Source organism: Chiloscyllium plagiosum, chromosome 7 (assembly GCF_004010195.1).
Source record: "Chiloscyllium plagiosum isolate BGI_BamShark_2017 chromosome 7, ASM401019v2, whole genome shotgun sequence".
In the NCBI taxonomy this organism is placed as follows: domain Eukaryota; kingdom Metazoa; phylum Chordata; class Chondrichthyes; order Orectolobiformes; family Hemiscylliidae; genus Chiloscyllium; species Chiloscyllium plagiosum.
The window spans coordinates 47,091,798-47,114,190 of NC_057716.1; the positions used below are offsets into that span (position 1 = coordinate 47,091,798).

The 22,393-nt window shown below is 39.4% G+C and overlaps 1 protein-coding gene across 1 annotated transcript in view; it reads left to right on the forward strand.

Moving 5' to 3' along the window:
* Positions 1-22,393, forward strand: part of ola1 (Obg-like ATPase 1) — a 210,058-nt gene that overhangs the window by 175,423 nt on the left and 12,242 nt on the right. Inside the window, exons 8-10 of the mRNA XM_043693599.1 lie at positions 5,179-5,319; positions 10,020-10,116; positions 17,519-17,641. Coding sequence (XP_043549534.1) covers positions 5,179-5,319; positions 10,020-10,116; positions 17,519-17,641 — 361 coding nt within the window. The remainder of the gene's footprint in view (positions 1-5,178; positions 5,320-10,019; positions 10,117-17,518; positions 17,642-22,393) is intronic.

Below are 22,393 nucleotides of genomic sequence, written 5' to 3' on the forward strand. Positions count from 1 at the left end.
AGGTTCATTCGAAATCGCAAGCTTTGGAATGCTGTTTCTTTGTCAGGTGAAGGAGCAGTTCTCTGAAAACTTGGGGTTTCAAATAAAACTGTTGGACTATAACCTAGTGTCTTGTGACTTCTAGCCTTGTTCACCCTAGTCCAACACCGGCACCTCCACATTATCCCTAACAATAAAGGCCAAAATTGCATTTGCCTTAATTATGTGCTATACCTGCATGCTAACTTTTGTGTTTAGTGCATAAGAAGACCCAGAATGCTCTGTTCATTGTTGATTTTTTTTTTTCCCCTCCACATCTCACTTTCCTACATTAAACTCCATTTGCCAGGTTTGTGCTCAGCCGTTCAACCTATCTATACCTTACAGATTCTTTTTTCCTCATAACAGTATACCGTCCCACCTATTTTTCTATCCTTAGCAAATGTGTAGATTTTATACTCTACCTTCCTCGAAATCGATAATATAGACAGTAAATAATCGAGGCCCTAGCACTGATCTTTGTGGCATTCCACTAGATACACCTTTACGACCTGAAAAAGAGCTTTTAATCCTGACTCTTGTCTTCAATGTATTAAACAATTTCAATTTATACTAATACATTACCCCCAATACGACGAGCTCCTATCTTGTGCAAAGCTTTTTGTATGGCGCCTTATTGAATGCCATCCAGAAATCCAAATACATGACATTTACAGATTTTAGCTTTATCAATTCTGCATATTATATCCTCAGAGTTCTCACAAATTTGATAAATTTGCTTTTCACAAGCCACGTTGACTCTGTTTGAGTTAATTTCTTCTAAATGTGCTGCTATTTCTTAATAATCAACTCGAGCAGTTTTATAACAACAGATGTTAGGCTAATTGGCCCATGGCTTACAGTTTTCTATATCCTTTCCTTCTTGAGCAGGTGTCTGTCATTTCTCCAATTGGTGAGAACCCTGTAGTATATTATGATCAATGCCTCCACTGTCTCTATAGCCACTTCCTTTAAATTTGCTGGATGCAGGTCATCAGGTGTTGGTGACGTATCTACCTTTCATTCCATTCATCAAATATTTTTGTCCCTTAAGATAGATACTGTTATATGATCTTTCCTCCATGAGCACCTTGCTTATCTATTATCTTTGGGATTTAGTGTCCTCCACTGTAAAGACCAATAAAAAATATTGTTATAAGTTATTTGACATTTCCCTGCACAGTTATTATTTTCCCAGTTGCATCCTCTGAGTTCCACATTTACTTTAGCTACTCTCTTTTTATATACTCATAGAAGTTCTTGCTGTTTGTTTTTATATTTATTGCTTTTTTTTACTTTCATGATCACTTCTTTCCCCCCTCTTAGCTTATTCATTCATCTGCTGGTTTCTAAAATGGAAAATAATTTGGTGGCCTACCATTAGTTTTCGCTTCTTCACAATTATTAGTTTTTGATCAGATACTCTCCTTCAAGCCTTAGGTAACCAAGTGATTCATCCTTTATTTTGCCTGGAATACATTCTTGTGAACATTATGAACTATCTGCTTCAATGTCTGCCACTGCTCATCCACTAACTATCCACTTGGTCTCATTCCCAGCCTGCTTTGGACAATTTTTGGACATACGTCTGTAATTGCCCTTATTTAAGTTGAGGATACTGCTTTAAGACCTAGTTTCTGTCCCTCAAACTGAATTTAAAGTTCCATCATGTTTGATTGCCACCCTCTAGAGGATCGTTAATCTAGTAATGTGTAGATTCATTACACATTACTAAATCTATAGCAGCTGATCTAAAATAGGTAGGTTGAGTATCATACTGCTCCAAGAAGTAATCCCTGGCTGCATTCTACAATTCATCTTCCACGTTATTCTTGTCCATCTGATTTGACCAGTCAATATACAGATTAAAACCATGCATAACAATTGTAGTACCCTTATGTGTCTCCATTATTTCTCAATTTATACCTTGCCCTATAGGGAGACAGCTCTTTGTGGTCCTATTGATGATTTCCACCCATGACTTCTTGCCCCCGATTACTTAGTTCCATTTTTGTGGCATCTATATCACTACTCACTACTGTACTGAAACCTTCCTTTATTAATACTACTACCCACCTCCTTTTCCTTTATTACCAATTTTTCCACAGCGTCAAATATCCTTGAATGTTGAATTTTAGTGTTGGTCTCCCTAAATGCATGTCTTTACAATAGTATCAAGTCATATTCATTTTATTTGTGTCATCAAGTCCTCTACCTTCTTAAAAATGCAGTGTGCATTCAGATAGAGAGCCTTTAGCCTTGACTTCTATTATTTCTGATTTCTGCTACACTACTGTGTGTATTCTCTGCCCCTTCTTGTCACACATTGATTATTGTTCATATCTTGACAACCCTGCACCCATACCCTTCCTTTTCTTTTTGATCATTTTTATTTTGATTATCTTCAATTGAACTGTCCTGTCCACTAATTAGTTTGAGGCCTAGTTATACAATCCATCAACACATCAGACCCAGTATGGTTCAAATGAAGCCCATCCAAACAGAACTGATCTGTCTTTTCCCCAGATCTGGCGCCAATGCCCCATGAATTGGAGTCCATTTCTCCACAACAGTATCTGAGTGATGCAATGACCTTTGCTCTTTTCTACCAATTTGCACATGATCTGGTAATAATTCAGAAGTTATTATATTTGTGGTTCTGCGCTTTAAATGAACCCCAAGCTGCTTGTAATCCCATGTCAGAACCTCTTCCCTATTCCACCTTGTTATGTAGCACACAAGTGGATCCTTCTCCTCCCAATCCAAGTTGCCCTACAGCCCAGCAAGATATCCTGAACGTTGGCATCAAGTTGACAATATCACTACCTTTGAGACATTTTGTCTTTGCTGCAGAGAGCTATATCCATTGCTCCAACTATGCTATCCTCTGATACTGCTAAATTTTACCTCCCCCAACTTGGATGGACCTCTGGACCACTGTGCTGTGGTCAGTTCACTCATCTTCCCTGCAGTCTGTCTGTCTCATCCATACCAGGAGCAAGAACCTCATACCTATTTTACACAAGGGCACTGGCTGAGACTTCTCTGAAACTAAATACTGGATATCTATACCTGTCTCATGAAACAGTGTCCAGGTTTCTTTTCCCCCCCTCTAATGTGTCACAGTGTCTGTTGCTCTCACACTAGCTCATCAACTCCATTCCAAAGTTCCTCAAACAGCCAGCAGTTACTGCAGATGAGAACACTGTGTCATCATACTGGCATCTACCAGCTCTGAACTGCTACAGGAGCTACTATTTCTGTTCTCCCCTGCACGTTACAAACTTGTGCTGTTTCAGAAGCTGCTCAAGTAGGACATAGTTCTGAGAACTAAAGGTGGAGAAAACGGGAACAGGGTACTGAATTGAATGACCTCCTGTGATTATGTTGAATAACAGAGCAGTCCTGAAGGGCTGAATGGCCTATTCCTACTCCTATTTTTCCTGTTATCTATGCTAAGTGCTAAATTGTTCTGAGCAAGAAAACAAAGAATCTGACTTCAAAATTTAAAAACTGGTACTTTCATGGTACAGATGACTTTGGTGAGGTTGTGGGAACTTGACATTCAAAGCAGTAGTCTTGAATTGATGTTGAGCATGTGGACATTTTCAACTAAGCTTGACTGGAATTTCTCAGCAGAAAAGAAATAATATCCTCTTAGTTTGAAAGTAGTTATATACTTATGAAGCAGACTGGCTGGTTAATGATAACAGTTAATTTCAAACAATTTTGCATTTGCCATAATTAAAGACCTACAGATCATTTAGCTTTCTGTCCTTTGAAAAGTAGTAATGTTATTTTTGCTGTGCTATGAATACAATTTCATGAAACTTATCTGACAGTTGATAATCAGTAAAATTAAACTCTGCACTTGTGATTTATGAGGGTTTTAGTAGTTTATTCCTTCCTCATGCATCATGGTGTATTTCTCAATTACATCACAAGCACAATGCTTTGCTTGGTTGCCAAATCTTTCAAAGGACCTTAGCAAGCAGTTCACCACCAGCTTTTGCTTCCAGCAAATCATAGTGCTACTCTTCAATCCTTTGACTTCAAGCCTCTCATTTCTACCTCCATGATCAAAATACCTGTCATGTGGCTTGCAATGTTACATGTTTTAATTCACTAGTGGAAAGCATAGTTGAAATAAATCGACAGCCGTAGGTTGAAAAGAAGCTCTCAGTTCAGTGTATGTTGAGCCAATCACAAATATGCTTGCAAACCAAGGTTGATTCATTAAGAACCTCCAAAAATGGAGGATGCCTCTTAGACTTTGTACTGCTCGTAAATAATTTGAAATTCAACAATAGTGACACAAAGTCAGAAATTTCAAAGGGTATTGATACGATGGAAAAACCAATCAATCCACTGAAGATACCATTTAACAACTCATGAGTCTAGCTCACACGCAAAAAGATGTTTAGCTGTTTTTACTGCAGTCATGCAGTGGTTGGGAGCTGCATTATCTATTATCTCCATGCTGTAAATTGGTTTCAGGTCAAGATATCAAAGCTGTCTGCTCGAAAGACAGAACTCCTAACTGGGGTAATGATTTAAATTCTGCAACTATACAAGTTGATTCACTGCATTTTCTTTGCATTCTGATAGCTGGCTACCTACACATTTGAATAAAGAACTTGCATTGTTGCCAACTGATTCCCTCTTGATTGGCTTTGCTATATCCTCCGTTGCCCTTGCTGTTTCATGTCCTCTTCCCCTGTATCTATGTAGCTAACATCAACCTATATATATGTGCATTGACCTTAACAAGCTGGCAGATTTGCAAACAGAATGCCGTGTACTGTGTTGGCAAGACAAATGGCATTGAATAATTTATTTGTGTTGTGCATCCTTTCCAATTTAAATCCAGATTTTTAAAAATATTAGTAATGGTTCCATATAAAGAACATAATGTGTAACTGCTAAAGAACATAATGTGTAACTGCAACTTGAGATTAAGTAAAAGCTAACTGCAACTTCAGTAGTATTTCAGATTATTAGCATAACATTAGTTGACAACTTGACCATGGTAGGCACATACAGAAAAACAACATCTAAAAACCACACATTGCTAATGAATATGAATGTTGTACTGGATAATGAATGTGATACAATGATGCATGCAGCTCATGATAATGTTTTTGTGCCTTTTGTGTACAGGTTGGTAAAAATTAAAGAATGGGTAGACAAGCATGACCCAAGAGCAATGGTCATACCTTTCAGTGGAGCACTTGAACTAAAGTTACAGGAAATGGGTGAAGAAGAAATGAAGAAATACCTGGAAGAAAACAAAACACAAAGGTTAATAGACATACTTCTTCTGCAAACTTCTGTTTTTAAACCATGAATGGCAGAACTTGTTTTTAAACTAAATACTTGTGAAAACAAACATTATTTGCATCCATCTGTGCTATGTAAGGCAGCAGCCGATGAATATTGTAACATTCAATGCACAGTCTTCCAGTTGCTACATTTGATTTCACTTTGGAACAGTGGGGCTGTTTTGGAATGTGTTAAGAGGGTATACTTACAGTAATCGTTTGGACAGTTTGTCAGAGAAGGTGGCTCCATGTTGCTAGAATACTGCAGGTAGCTGAATGTGAAGCCCAATGGGATTCAGTCTTGGAATAAAAATTGGAATGCTGAGAAGTGAACGTTTCTGGTCCTGAGGAGCAATTGGTACCTGAGTGAGAGTGAAAAAAGCTCTTAAGTACTATTTGTTTAGTGTAACTGAGAAAAAAATGAGGCTTAGAGAAACTCAGGGACAGCAGCAAGTCAACGAAGTCTAGTGAAAAGCTCAAATTGTGGTAGTAATTGAGTGTTTGTCAGCAGTCTTACAAATTCTGAGGATTGTTATCTTAAGACAAAATATTGAGCTATCAGGACGTAGTCCGTGGCAGAGTGACCTGGAAGGACTGTCAGAGGTAAATCTTCAAATGTGAAGAATTGGGATCCTTCGTAAAGGAGGCAAAGCTTTAATAAGATTGGTGACCCATAGCATCAGTAATATCTGGGGGTGGATTGCAGAAACTTTTGGGGGATCTGTCTCAACTGCATCTGATATTTAGGGTGCTGCATGGTGTATTATAAATATGTTCACCCATATTTATCTCATATTAAATCTGAATGTTAAAGTATAACTTCTATGTGTATATTTGTGTTTGTAGCAAGTTGTTTCATTTTTCTAATGATGTAAAGTTTATTTTGTTCAAAATTGTGAAATCTTACAGTTTTATTTACTTTGCATATACCTAGAATTTCTAGTGTTGCCTACTTTAAACAAAACAAGCTATTGTTGCTAAATTTGGTGGTCTCGCCTGGAATGAGAACATACTTTACAGAAGTATTGGGCATTTTGTTTTCTTGGTGCTTGTTAGAGGAGTACACAGTTGAACTTGTTTGTTTGGTCTGGAAACTTTGTATATAAAGCAGAGGTATACGTAATTTGTTATAGACATTCCTAACCAATCTCTGTTCAGAGCTGATATTCTGGAACAGGTGAGACTTCATCCAGGCCTCCTGGTCCAGAGGCAGAGATAATGCCATTTGTATCACTGAATTAGTTTGCTTTTTTTTTTAAAAAGTGATTTTCTTTTAAGTTCATAGAGTTCAGATGAATTGGATGTGGTTCTAAGCCATTCATGCTCTTATTTATGGGCTCGCTCCTTGTAAATAAGTTGTTGTTGACTCATTCCCCTCCTAAGCGGATCCATTTTCTGCTCTTAAGAAGTGTTTAGGCATTCGGAAATAAGAGATAAGTTGTATTCAGTAAGTTTTCAATGATGGGGTCAAATTGTTTGGTATTCCCTTGTTTGGTCATTCTACCTTTGTACATCTTTTCTTCCCACTTCCTCAACGCATATAATCCTACTCTTCTAAGAAGCCGTACAGAAGCTATTTCTTAAATTATGAAATATTGAACTGAAAACTGAAGTCAACTTTCATCACGAGAAGCTTCTACATGTTGTTTGCGTCTTCACTATTTTAAAATGAAATATTTCTTGCAACAATGATATTTGGTGAATTCGGAGCAGCAGAAGTCTGCTACACCTCCTCAAAAAGTAGTAATGTGCCTCATCAAATTGTGGTAATAATGGTGCAGACTTGTAATTGAGTTTGATTTATTGTTGTCACATGTACCAAGTACAGGTTTGCATGCATCAGGGTAGCTGAACAGAGTGCTGAACACAATGTTATAGCTGTAGAGAGAGTGTGATCAGAATTAACATTTTGAGAGTTCTGTTCAAAAATCTGATAACAGCAGGGAAGAAACTGCTCTTGAATATGTTTGAACATGTATTCAAACTTCTGTATCTTCTGCCTGATAGAAGAAGGTGGAAGAGAGTTTAACCAGAGTGGAAGTGAACTTTGATTATTTTGGTTGCTTTCCTAAGGCAGTGGGAAGCATAGATGGAGCCAGTAGATTGAAGGCTGGTTTGTGTGATGAACTGGGTCAAGTTCACGGCTGTCAGTAGTTCCTTGTAGTGTTGGGAAGAGCATAGAAAGCTTTCTATGGTGCATCTATAAAAATTGGTAAGAGTCCTTGTCAACAAGCTGAATTTCCTTAGCCTCCTGAAGAAGTAGAGACGTTGTGCTTTCTTGACTGTCATGTTGATATGGTGGATCAGGATAGATTGTTGGTGATCATCACTCCCAGGAACTTGACAGTCTCAACCATCTCCACCTTCGCCATTTTTGCAGAAAGCGGCGTACCCTCCACTCCACTTCCTGAAGTCAATGACCACTCCTTTGTTTTGCATGCTGCTAAGCACTAAATCTCTTTCCTGTATTCTGTGGCATTGTAGGTCGGATCTCAAACAAGAATAGTGATGTCGTCAGCAAGCTTGTAAACGGAGTTGGGGTGGTATGTGGCTATACAGTTGTGAGGGAATAACAAGTATAGTAGGGGGCTGAGTATATAGCCTTGCAGGGCACTGGTGCAAAGGAGGTGTTGTCGCCTATTCTTACTGATTGTGGTCTATGGGTCAGGTAGTCGAGGATCCAGTTACAGAAGGGAAGCCGAGACTTAGGTCTCAGAGTTTAGAGATGAGTTTGTTTGGAATTTAGGTGTTGAAGGCAGTGCTGCACTCAATAAGTGAAGACTGACATAGGTATCCTTGTTACCCAGATGTGCCAGAGATGAGTGTAGGCTTGGGGAGATGTTGTCTACTGTGGACCTGTTGCTCCAATTGGCAAGTTGCAAAGAATCGAGACAATTTCGTAGGCTGGAATTGATGTGAGCCATCTCTAACCTCTCGAAGGACCTCATAATTATGAAGGTCAGAGCCACTAGGTGATAGTCATTGAAGCACAAGGTGTGATTTTTCTTTTTCTAACTAAGGCAGTGTTGAAGTGTGCATTTCTGTTGGTATAACCCATATGATATATAGTTGTACTATGCATTGCTCAAGCTCATATTAATTTTATTAAATCTTATTTGTGTTGGTACCCGATTCAGTTCTTATTTAGAAATATTGTGTAAGCCTGCAATTATATTTCTTATCACCAAGTGATTGGTAGTTGATGATCAGGTTAGAGATTCGCAAGGTTTGTGAATGTTAGAGATGTTGGGTGGTTCAAATCAGATCATGTGTAGAATCCCTACAGTTTGGAAATAGGCCCTTTGGCGCAACAGGTCCACACCGGCCCTCCAAAGAGTAGCCCACCCAGACACTTACCCAACCTATTGTCCCACATTAACCCTGGCTAATGTACCTCACCTACACACCCCTGAAGACTATGGGCAATTTAGCATGGTCAGTTCACCTAAGCTGCACATCTTTGGAATGGGAGGAAACTGGAGCACCTGGAGGAAACCCACGTAGACATGGGAAGAATGTGCAAATTCCACACAGACAGTCGCCCAAGGTTGGAATTGAACCCATGTCCCTGGTGCTGCGAGGCAGCAGTGCTAACCACTGAGCCACCATGCCGTGCCCTACCATAACGTACCACCCAGGACCGTTACCCTTGCAAAATTTTTTTTTTATATTGTATATGCTGTGACATGGAAGAGGGTCTTTAGAGAATCAAACATTAAAACAAAAACTGATGGAGGTACTCAAGCCAAATGAATTCTTCAGAACTCTTTAGAGTATGTCACAAAACTGGTCCTTTTTCTCAAAGTTACTATGTCTTTGATTTTTTTTCAGAGAGGTTGTAAAACAGCCCAAGCTCCAAAACAGCTGAGTTGGTGCAGAGATGGGAGGTTTATTGGGCCCTTTTTGTTTATCCCGAAACAGATGATACCTCAGTCAAAAGGCTTTCATGTTTTAGAAGTAACTTGTATAATGAAAGGGGAGTAGCCAGTCCTTCCAGATGAGGTTTTTTGGTTCAGTTCAGCAGTTTTGTGTGTGTAAAGAAAGGCTGGGTACTCTCTCTCATCTGCCCTTCTGATTTCGAACTGAGAGTTGCCTGTGCATGTCTTACTGTTTGTGCTAAGGGATGTATGTGTTTTCGGAACAGCATTAAGTCGGATTTGGAAAGGATAACTTATCGGGTTTTCTATTTTCTGTTCTGTGTGTTTCATTTTGTAACTTTGTAAATAAATTTTGTTTGTTTAAAATTTGGCAGTCAACCCAGCTAATTTACACCGGGAATATCTACTATACATCTAGCTCAACAAATAGCAAAGTTACAGTTTGGGCTACCTGCTTAGAGGTTTTGAAGGGTCTGGCCTAGTCCATAACAAGTATCATGTGTGTTCATGGTATAACTTCAAATGCACGCTACTTGAAGAATTTCAGTATGTATGTTTTCTGACAATATATGAATTTATGGTTACTATACCCATGCCTTGATAATAGACAATGAAACATTTGGAAAATACAATTTGGCATTTGATAGCTTTATGAAAGACAATATTTGTTTTTTATTATATGAAATTAGTTTTTAGGAATACACATTTACACAATGCCAAAATGTTAAATAGCTTTAAACTATTTGCAATGAAATAACTTTGATATACTTTGAAAGAAACACTAGTATGCTTGTGATTTCAGTGCGTTGCCCAAGATCATCAAGACTGGATTCTCATCTCTGCTGCTTGAATATTTTTTTACTGCAGGGCCAGATGAAGTGCGAGCATGGACCATAAAGGTATGTTTCACAGTCTGTTGTCAGCTGTACACAGTTCCACACTGTTGAATTCAGATTGATATCATCGACTTTTAAGTTTGTCATGGCAGTGGTTAGCTAGTCATTATAGATGGGGTTTTGTTCGTGTTAACTTTAATTATTTGTGAGCTGTTGAACAGTGAAAGTGGGGTGCATTGATTGAGGCAGGTAGCAATTGATTCTGCCTATTACATAGTATGAATTTCTTCATCCTGCAGAATCTATCTTCCCTCCTCCTGTGGTCAGAGATAAGGCACCTCAGTATTGTGCTTGCTTAATCTGTGTGACTGGGTTTGTCGCCAGTGAAATTGATGTTGCTTTTCATTTGGTATTTGCTAAGTTTGTTTGGGTTGTCCGTGGCCTCTTCTCTTGCTTGAGTAACATGAAGTTTTTAAGCAATGTATTATGTAATCTGTTGTTAGTATGTAAAGTGATTTCTTTTCAGCCATATTCATGAATGTACTTTGAATTTCTAATTTTTAATGCTGATCTCTTGCAGGTTAATGTTTGTAGCACACAATTGAGCTTTGTGACATTTTAGTTCTGAATGTTAACAGTATACAATACAAAATTGTTTTTTTTCTCTATTTGATTATTGTCTCAATTTGTTTGCAAAATTTGAAATATACAGATTAAAATTTAACGAAGACTGGCAATTTGACCTAAGTTGTTTACCTAGGTAGTTGAATTTATATACGTGATTGACTACATTAAATTATTTGAGTATATGGCAGCTGTTAGATTGTTACAAATTTTCTACTTTGAAACTTGCATTGTAATCATGAGTTGCTCTCTGCTTAATGATGCAGCTTGCAAAAGTAAAGATTCCAAATTACTTGGCAAGCTGTTCTACTCTCACTAAATGTGAACATAAAAGCTCGATGACGCTTGTTATAAATTGTGATGTTGGGAACTCTATAAAGTGAATTGTGATTCGGACTTCTTCCTGGTTTTATATCTGATATGATAGTGATTAAAAATTTCTTATCCGTTAGAAGTATTTATTTGTGAATTTTTTATTTCTGAAATGAAGCCCCAATTTGTATTAGAAAGAGTCCTTCACAATTATCGTGCACTTCATAATTGTGCTGTGGAAAAAAGGATTGACATCTGTTTAATTGTTATTTATTTCTCAAAAGCTGAAATTTAGTTTTCAGCCCATTAGAGGCTAATGATATGGACAGCAGCTGATGTTAACAGAGCACATTCTTTTCATGAGAAGAAAAACAAAATGCTAAATTTCTTTGGATGTTCCATGCACACACCTTTTAAAGGAAATGGCGTTGAAAGGGAATTAGTTGAAGGGCAAGAACAGGAGAATGCCATTCAGTTCCTTGAGCTATTTCTGCCTGTTTGATTTGCCACAGTTTTACCAAATCAGGAGTGCAAAATTTTTAAAGCATTAAAGATGACTTTGGTAATTTAATTATATACTGTGATATTAAGTTAGTATTTATCTCTAGTTTAATGTAAAAACTTGTATTTAAATTACATTTTGAGTAACCACATATTTTGTGGTAAGAAAATATAATTTTTACATGAAGAAGTTAATTTATTTAACTATAGTAATCTTTCACTCTCCCCAGGATGTTTGAAGTGCAATGTAATATTGACTCTGTTGTCCATTTATTGTATATATGCTGATTGAAAAGTCAAGTTAGATGGTGAGAAATGAGTTACCTTGGAGATGCATGGTAGCATGCAGTGAACAAAGTTTGTTTTTTTGTTTGAGACAATTCTGAGTAGGATCATAATGTTAAAGCATATAGCTATAAGGTGGTAAAAGTACTGTATATTAGTTTTTTCTGAAATCTTGAAGGTCTGATACAATGTAGCTGCTGTTTGGAGCTGTAACTTTGTGTCTGGTGACTAAAATCCAATGCAAATAGTAATTTTCTGTTCAACCGAATAATAATAGATAAAAAGCTCCCATATCATATTAAACTAATAACCTTTAATTCTGGCAGATTTGCGTTTTAATGACTGAATATAAAACATTTCGGTTGTTGCATTTAGTGTTATGGGGACAAATTAAATTGAGGGGGTGAAAACTTGTCTTTGCTTGTCCTCAACATAACTGTGACAATGGTGGGTGAATGCACTGAGTGGCCACCTGCCATTGGACCTATTGGGGGCACAAGGGGCAGTTTAAAGGCCTCATCTTGCCTTGATTAAGGAGAAAGTGAGGCCTGCAGATGCTGGAGATCAGAGCTGAAAATGTGTTGTTGGAAAAGCACAGCAGGTCAGGCAGCATCCAAGGAACAGGAGAATCGACGTTTCGGGCATATTAAGGAGCCAGTCTTTAAGATTTCATTGTGCCAATTAGTGGTGATGATGGGGTCCGTCCAGGTTGCTGGGGCTATTGGAGGCACTTGCTTGCCAGAAAGTGTAAAGAGCCTCAGGTTGTCTTATCCTCTCAAGCCTGCATGCCTCCCGCTTCCCCAAAAATTACCAACCCAAATACTTTCAACGCTCTGATTCTTTGCAATTTTGCATCCTCATTATTTTAGAGCAGTACCAGCATTGGCCTCTGCTTGAAGATGGTGAGGACTGAAGATGCTGGGAAGTCATTTGATAAATTATGGAGCTGGAAAAAGCACAGCAGGCCAAGCAGCATCAGAGGAGCCGGGAACTCAATGTTTCAGATTGGAGGGTCCTGATGAAAGGTTCCGATCTGAAACATTGACTCCCCTGCTCCTCTGATGCTGCTTGACCTGCTGTGCTTTTTCCAGCTCCACACTTTACCGACTCTGTGATTGCTACTAGTGCATCTTAAGCTGTCAATCTTTTGCTGGCAGAAAACCTCGAAGGGTAACTTCATGCCAGTGGTCAGAAATCCAGCCTATTGCTTCTAATTAAACGATTAAAGAGCTGTTATAGAGTCATAGTCATAAAGTCATAGTCATAAAGATGTACAGCATGCAAACAGATCCTTCGGTCCAACCCGTCCATACCGACCATATATTCCAATCCAATCAAGTCGCACCTGCCAGACCCCGGCCCATATCCCTCCAAACCCTTCCTATTCATATACCCATCCAAATGCCTGTTAAATGTTGCAATTCTACCAGCCTCCACAATTTCCTCTGGCAGCTCATTCCATACACGTACCACCCTCTGTGAAAAAGTTGCCCCATAGGTCTCTTTTATATCTTTCCCCTTTCACCTTAATCCTATGCCCTCTAGTTCTGGACTGTCCCACCCCAGGGAGAAGACTTTGCCTCATTTACCCTATCCATGCCCCTCATAATTTTGTAAACCTCTATAAGGTCACCCCTCAGCCTCCGACGCTCCAGGGAAAACAGCCCCAGCCTGTTCAGCCTCTCCCTATAGCTCAAATCCTCCAACCCTGGCAACATCCTTGTAGATCTTTTCTGAACCCTTTCAAGTTTCACAACATTGTTCCAATAGGAAGGAGACCAAAATTGCATGCAATATTCCAACAGTGGTCTAACCAATGTCCTCTGCAGCTGCAACATGACCTCCCAACTCCTGTACTCAATCCTCTGACCATTAAAAGAAGGCATGCCAAATGCTGCCTTCGCTATCCTATCTACCTGCGACTGCACTTTCAAGGAGCTATGAACCTGCACTCCAAGGTCTCTTTGTTCAGCAACATTCCCTAGGACCTTACCATTAAGTGTATAAGATTTGCTTTCCCAAAATGCAGCAACTCGCATTTATCTGAATTAAACTCCATCTGCCACTTCGCAGCCCGTTGGCCCATCTGGTCAAGATCCTGTTGTAATCTGAGGTAACCCTCTTCGTTGTCCACTACACCTCCAATTTTGGTGTCATCTGCAAACTTATTAACTGTACCTCTTATGCTCGCATCCAAATCACTTATGTAAATGACAAAAAGTAGAAGACCCAGCACCGATCCTTGTAGCTCCACTGGTCACAGGCCTCCAGTCTGAAAAACAACCCTCCACCACCACCCTCTGTCTTCTATCTTTGAGCCAGTTCTGTATCCAAATGGCTCATAGAGATGTATAGCACAGAAACAGATCTTTTGGTCCAACGCATTCATGCCAACCAAATATCCTCACTTAGTCTAGTCCCATTTGCCACCACTTGGCCCGTGCCCCTCTAAACCCTTCCTATTCACATACCCATCCAGGTGCCTTTTAAGTGTTATAATTGGACCAGCCACCATCACTTCCTCTGGCAGCTCATTCCATATATGTACCATCCTCTGCATGAGAAAGTTACCCCGTAGGTCTCTTTTAAATTTCTCCCCTCTCACTCTAAACCTATGACCTCTAGTTCTGGACTCCACCAACCCAGGGAAAAGACCTTGTCTATTTACCCTATCCATGCCCCTCATGATTTTATAAATCAGTCTCTGACACTCCAGGGAAAACAGCCCCAGCCTGTTCAGCCTCTCCCTATAGCTCAAATCCTCCAACGCTGGTAACGTCCTTGTTAATTTTTTCTGAACCCTTTCAAGTTTCACAACATTCTTCCATTGGAGGGAGACCAGAACTGCACAGACTATTCCAAAAGTGGCCTAACCAATGTCCTGTACAGCTGAAGCATGACTTCCTAACTCTTGTACTCAGTGCTCTGACCAATAAACAAAAGCATATTAAACACCTTCTTCATTATCCTATCTACCTGCGACTCCACTTTCAAGGAACTATGAACCTGCACTCAAGGTCTCTTTGTTCAGCAACACTCCCCAGGACCCTACCATTAAGTGTATAAGTCCAGCTTTAATTTGTTTTTGCAAAATGCAGCACCTTGCATTTGTCTAAATTTGTCTAAGTTCATCTGCCATTCCTCGCCCCATTGGCTCATCTGATCAAGATCCTGCTGTTCACCACACTTCCAATTTTAGTGTCATCTGCAACTGTACCTCCTATGTTCACATCCAAATCATTTATATAAATGATGAAAAGCATTGGACCTAACACCGATCCTTGTGGTACACTGCTGGTGACAGGCCTCCAGTCTGAAAGGCACCCCTCTACCATCACCCTCTTCTTCTACCTTCAAGCCAGTTCTGTATCCAAATGAATGGTTCTCCCTGGATTCCATGAGATCTAACCTTTCTATCCAGTCTACCATGAGGAACCTTGTTGAACGTCTTACTGAAGTCCATATAGATCACGTCCACTGCTCTGCACTTATCAATCCTCCTCTTGTCCTGAATCAGCTCTGCTCTGACCTTTAATCCAGTGGGGGAGTGGAAAGCCCATTGTGCCTCTTACAATTCAGCCCATATTATCAATATGGAGAGCTTATGATGTAAAATTTGTATGTACAATAAAATAATTTTGTGGTCAGGAAGGAAGTGTTGAATAATCTATCTGGCTCTATTAACTGTGGGCACATTTTACTCAGATCCTCTTATTAACTTCGAACGTTTCAGGATATTTTAGTCAATTAAGTGGGTTGCCTCGGGGTGCTCCGGTTTCCTCCAACTGTCCGAAGATGTGCAAGTTAGGTGGATTCACCATGCTAAATTGCCCATAGTCGGGGTAAATATAGCGTCAGTAAATAATGGGTCTGGGAGGGTTATTCTTCGGAGGGTTGGTGTGGACTTGTTGGGCCGAAGGGCCTGCTTCCATACTGTAGGGAATCTAATCTAATCATCAATGAGTAGCCATATTGATACAAAAATATTTTCAATTATGAAAACTACATTTTCTAATGCCTAACACTTTTATGTGTTCTGATAAACATCTTTGAAGTTAACCTTTCGGATCCAGTGACCCTTCCTCTGGCTTTTCTTCACAGATGCTGCCAGACCTGAGCTTTTCCAGCAGCTTCTCTTTGTGTTCCATGTTATTCCACTCAATCGGTTTGTCTCCTGCACCACCTTATTTTTAATTTCTTGTAATTATCTCTGTTCCTCATTTAATCAGATTATAGGTCATCCCTTCAGTTGTTATTCAGCTGTTGACACTTTATTCACACTGGGGAGAAAGTGAGGACTGCAGATGCTGGAGATCAGAGCTGAAAATGTGTTGCTGGAAAAGTGCAGCAGGTTAGGCAGCATCCAAGGAACAGGAGAATCGACGTTTCGGGCATAAGCCCTTGTTCAGGATGATTCCTGAAGAAGGGCTTATGCCCGAAACGTCGATTCTCCTGTTCCTTGAATGCTGCTTGACTTGCTGCGCTTTTCCAGCAACACATTTTCAACTTTATTCACACTGTCTAACGCTCTTGGTCACCTGACACTCCACTCCCACCATTTGTATGATGTCTCTGCCTTTGAACTCCCTGCCCATAAATTCTGTCTTCTGTGCGCCTTCCTCTCACTTCACCTGACAAAGGGGCTACTCTTTCAAAGCTTGTGATTTCAAATAAACCTGTTGCACTATAACCTGGGGTTGTGTGATTTCTGACTTTGCCCACCCCAGTCCGACACCACATCATGATCATCATGTGTCACATTGCCTGGCATGGCCATGTTTGGCATTGTAGATCTTTTGTAATTCAGCATATGGGTAATCATGTAATATTATATTCTTGTCCTCCTACATAAAGTAAAATCTAATTTATTATGATTACATTTATGAGTGCTCTGTCAAGAAAATTTACTTTGTTTACAATAGGTTATTGTTAACAAATGAGCACTGAATGTTGGCATATTTCTCTTTATTTTGAGCTAGGTGGTTTTGAGTACTCAAAATTTAAATTCAAGCTTAGCTTTAATCACACAATTTTAAAGTTTATTTTCACTAATTTCCTGAATTACACCTTGTTGAATAAGGCAAGAATACTAGAAAAATTACCATGGAAAACATCCTTTCAGATAGATAATATATTTGAACGTTGAAAATGTTTTATTGTAAATATTTCATTTTAAGATTAGTATAGTCATTTGTATAAGTAATATGGTATATATTCCTTTTGTTTCAGTCATTCCGACAAACATGAATCTCGTGAAAAGAATTTTAACATCTGAAAACATTTAATTGATTTTTGAATTGAAAGCTTGAGTACCAATGTACATACTGTGAAAATGTCATGAGCAAAGCTTGTCTAACGTTTTGAAAAATGCTGGTTGTGCCCTTTTGGGTCAATAAATTCAATTATATTCTCAGATCATGTAACCAAAATGTTGCCTCAGACATCCTAAATGAGAAGAGATGTCGTTGGGCTCACAGTGACAAGATTGCTTCATCTAAAATCAATACCACCTTCAAAATCTGTATCAAAAATTGCTGCTTTGCATTGATAACAGGGGTTACTTTATCTCTGGTTTCCTAAATGGGTATCCAATATCAGGATAAGGTTGATTGTATATGTGACATGTCAAGTGATATGAAGCGAAGTTTCTCTGAAGCCTGATACTGTATCAAAGGAATGTGCATCTCTCCTGTAATCCATCTTCTTAAAAACAATTAATTTTCCTTTGGTCTTCTACTGACAGAAAGGCACGAAGGCACCTCAGGCTGCTGGCAAGATCCACACAGATTTCGAAAAGGGCTTCATTATGGCCGATGTAATGAAATTTGAAGATTTTAAAGCAGAAGGCAGTGAAACTGCTGTCAAGGTGAGAGTACTATTGCAGCTTTTTTAGACATTTCTTTGAATTAAGAGAAGTCTGCAGTGATAAGTGACCATGGCAGTCACATTCACTTTTAGAATGGCTGTTGATACAAGTGTGTTATGGATTTACACTGGGGAAAGAATTATCCTCGTTCTCTTATAAAAGACATGACAGGGTAACAGAGTCCAAAAATGAATGATGGCTAAAAAACATAGGTATTGTACTGCAAAATCACAGCAAAGGCTTTAAGAATAGCCTGTATTTTACAGTAGTTTGATATTTTTGTTGAATTAAAATGATAAATTGTCCTTTTTATCGACTGAAAAATCCAATGTCAAGTTCAGAAACAAGTCAACATTGTACATAAATAAGTATTTTACAATGTGATATTTTCAATATGTCAGTATTTTTTTCAATGACAATTGAAAGCATTGAAATATGTAAGATTTTGAGCCTTGAGAGGGGAGATGCAGCGAGAATGTTTCCCTTCATGGGGAAATTGAAGACTGAGGAGGCACGGTTTTAAAATAAGGTGTCTCCCATTTTGAGATGAAGAAGAATTTCTAATGAGGATTTTTAATCTTGCCTCTGGGGTAGAGAATTCCATGAAGACAGAGTATTTGAATATATTTAAGGTTTAGTTAAAGAGATTTTGATTTACAAGGAAGCCAAGGGATATGGAGGGCAGGCAGGAAAGTGGAGTTCAGGACACAGTCAGATCAGCCATGATCTTATTGAATGGCAGAGTAGGTATGAGGGGTTAAATGACCTACTCCTCCTATTTTACATGTTCTCATTTTCCTTAACTTTGGTGAATTGATAATTTTTAAGATTTGTTTAAATGATTGTTTATTACCTAACCTGGTATCTTGCTACTTACATGGTCTATAAAGTAACACTTTTGCTTTATTACATCAACAGAAATAATACACATTCATGCTAGGGTACTGAATCAATTTGGTTATATTTCTTCCAGAGTAGGTCATTGCACTATAAATGCTTAGAAACCAAAACATCTTTGTCTCAAAATTTGGTCATGCATTAATTAAACCAAAGAATGGCTTCCAACAATTATTTTACTTATTGGGGTAGTGTGAAGGAAAGCGACAAGCATCTCTCTCAAACTAGGAATGAATATTTTTAATGGGGATTAGATGGGCTGAGCAGTGGCAGATGGAGTTTAATTTAGATAAGTGCGAGGTGCTGCATTTTGGGAAAGCAAATCTTAGCAGGACTTATACAATTCATGGTAAGGTCCTAGGGAGTGTTGCTGAACAAAGGTAGGTTCATAGCTCCTTGAAAGTGGAGTCACAGGTAGATAGGATAGTGAAGAAGACTGTTGGTATGCTTTCCTTTATCGGTCAGAGGATTGGGTACAGGGGTTGGGCGGTTACGTATTGGTTAGGCCACTGTTGGAATATTGCTTGCAATTCTGGTCTCCTTCCTATCGGAAAGACATTGTGAAACTTGAAAGGGTTCAGAAAAGATTTACAAAGATGTTGCCAGGGTATGGAATGAGCTGCCAGAGGAAGTGGTGGAGGCTAGTACAATTGTAACATTTAAAAGGCATCAAGATGGATATATGAATAGGAAGAGTTTGGAAGGATATGGGTCGGGTGCTGGCAGGTGGGACTAGATTGGGTTTGCATAACTGGTCAGCATGGACGGGTTGGACCGAAGGGTCTGTTTCCATGCTGTACATCTCTACGACTCTCGCGTTTAAAGAATTAAGACCCCATTAAATTGCAATATACTTTAAGACAATGGATACCAAGTAGTTAACCTGATTTCTAAACACTAGATGGCAGTTTCAGTACAAAGACATTGATTATTTTCCCCCTTAAAGCTACTAATGATACCTGCATGGTTCATTTCTATTAATTGACAAAAGATATTTCAATGTACAAAGTAATCAAATTTTATTTTTAAAAATTTATTACTTTATTACAAATTTCATTACATCATTGAAATTCAATTTATACATTAAAAATAATAAATTATACTAAGTACGCATTTCAAATTATTTTGCACATTATATGCAAGAATCGAATGCATAAACATAACATATGTGATGATACTTCCAATGCCACATTATATAACTACCTGACATTTATTGTGGGAGAAAAGGGTTTGAATCCATGGGACATTGGCACCAGTCCTGGGGAAGGAGGGAGTACTTCCAATGGGATGGGCTCCACCTGGATCATGCTGGGACCAGAGTTCTGGCGATTGTATAACTAGGCTGTGGATAGGGCTTTAAACTAAATGATGGTGGTGGTGGTGCTGGGGGCGGGGGCGGTTCAGTTGCATGGAAGACTATGGTAAATGTTAGAGGAAGGAGGGCTCAGCAGAGGTTGTCAAAGTTTCCAGAACAAGTAATAGGACAGAGAGTACAGATAGAGTCAGGAATCTAACTTCAGACACAACAGATGAAGGAACACCTATGAGAAGTGGGCAGTCAACACAGGTCTGAGGGTGTGTGCTTAAATGCACACAGTATACAAAATAAAAGACAGATCAGCTTGTAGCACAGATTGAAATTGGTGGGTACGATGTTGTGGGTATCACGTTGATGTGGCTGCAAGAGGATCAGGGCTAGAAACTAAATAACGAATGATGTGTATCCTCTCGTAAGAATGTGCAGATGGGCAGAGAGAATGCAGTTACCTTATTAGTAAGAAATGAAATTAAGTCAGTACCAAGACATGATACAGAGTCAGGACACATAGAATCTGTGTGGGTAGATTTGAGGAACAGCAAAGGAAATAAGATCCTGATGGACCTTATGTACAGGCTTCCTAGCCATAACCAGGATGTGAGGAAGAAAATAAAGCAGGAGATAGAAAAGGTATATAAGAAAGGTGCTATTACAATAAGCATGGAGACTTCAAAATGTTAGGTGGACTGGGTAAGTCAGGTTGGGAGCAGGGCTCACCAAAAGCAATTTATGGAATATCTGCGTAATTTTTTTTTTGGAGCATTGTTGTAGAGCCCACATGGGATTAAGCAGTTCTGGATTGGTGATGCGTAGTGAGGCAGACTTGATTAGGGAGCTTGGGGTGAAGGTGCCCCAAGGGGGCAGTGACTGTAATATGATAGAATTCACTCTGCAGTTTGAGAAGGAGAAGCTGGAATCAGATGTAATGATATTATAATTGAGTAAAAGTAACTACAAAGGCATGACAGAAGGGCTGACCAGAGTGAAATGGAAGGAGAGCGAGTAGGGAAGACTGTGGAGCCATTTCCCCCCCCCGCCCCCCCCCCCACAAACCCCCTTTATCTCTCCACCCTGAAGGCTCCCTGCCTCAATTCCTGATGAAGGACTTTTGCCCAAAACATCGATTTTCCTGCTCCTCGGATGCTGCCTGACCTGCTGTGCTTTTCCAGCACCACTCTGATCTAAACTCTGGTTTCCAGCATCTGCAGTCCTCACTTTTGCCTATTAAATACAGGAGTTAGGGGGTCCTGTTGCGGCTGTACAGGAGATTGGTTAGGCCACTTTTGGAATATTGCGTGCATTTCTGGTCTCCTTCCTATCGGAAAGATGTTCTGAAACTTGAAAGGGTTCAGAAAAGGTTTACAAGGATGTTGTCAGAGTTGGAGGATTTGAGCTATAGGGAGAAGTTGAATAGGATGGGGCAGTTTTCCCTGGAGCATCGGAGGATATGGGGTGACCTTAATAAAGGTTTATAAAATCATGAGGGGCATAGATAGGATAAATAGACAAAGTCTCTTCCTTGGTGTGGGGGAGTCCACAACTAGAGGGCATAGGTTTAGGGTGAGAAGGGAAAGATATAAAAGAGACCTCAGGGACAACCTTTTCACGCAGAGGGTGGTGCGTGTGTGGAATGGGCTGCCAGAGGAAGTAGTGGAAGCTAGTACAACTGCAACATTTAAGAGGTATTTGGATGAGTATATTAATAGGGAGGGTTTGGAGGGATATGGGCTGAGTGCTGGCAGGTGGGACTAGGATGGGTTGGGGTATCAGGTCAGCATGGACGGTTTGGACCGAATGGTCTGTTTCCGTGCTGTACATCACTATGACTCTAACTACATCCCAGAGTTCGGAAGGGGATAGTTGAAGAGACTGTTGAGGCTTTGGTGGTGATTGTTCACAAATCACTGGAATCATGGAGTATTTCAGAGGATTGGAAAATGGCTAATGTAACACCCCTATTTAAGAAGGGAGGAGAGCAGAAGACCAGAAACTACAGGCCACTCAGACTGACCTCTGTTATTGGTAAGATTTTAGAGTTCATTATTAAGGATGGAATACTTGGAAGTGCATTGTGAAATAGGGCTGAATCAACATGGCTTTGTCAAGGGAAGGTCATACCTGACAAATGTTCGAATTCCTTGAGGAGGTATTGAGCAAGTTAGACAAAGGAGAGCCAATGGGTGTGATCTATTTTGATTTCTATCGGTCTTTGACAAAAAGTACTGCAAAGAAGGCTGTGGAAGATAAGAGGCCATGGTGTTAGGGGCAAGTGATGAGGAAATTACATTTGGATCTCACTGCTAATTGGAATAGAAGTAGGTGGACAATGGGAATTTAAAGTGTTCAGAATTGTGGAAGGAGGGGAAAGTGCAGCAAATTGTGGTGCAGAGAAGATGACAAAAGAATACAGTTATATCTGACATTGGAAGAACATGTTGGAGCATTAATCATTTTGTGGAACTACAGCCATATTCTCAGATGCTGTGCGGATATCTTCTATAAATGGACCACACTCTCAGGTAGGCAGTCAAGACCTC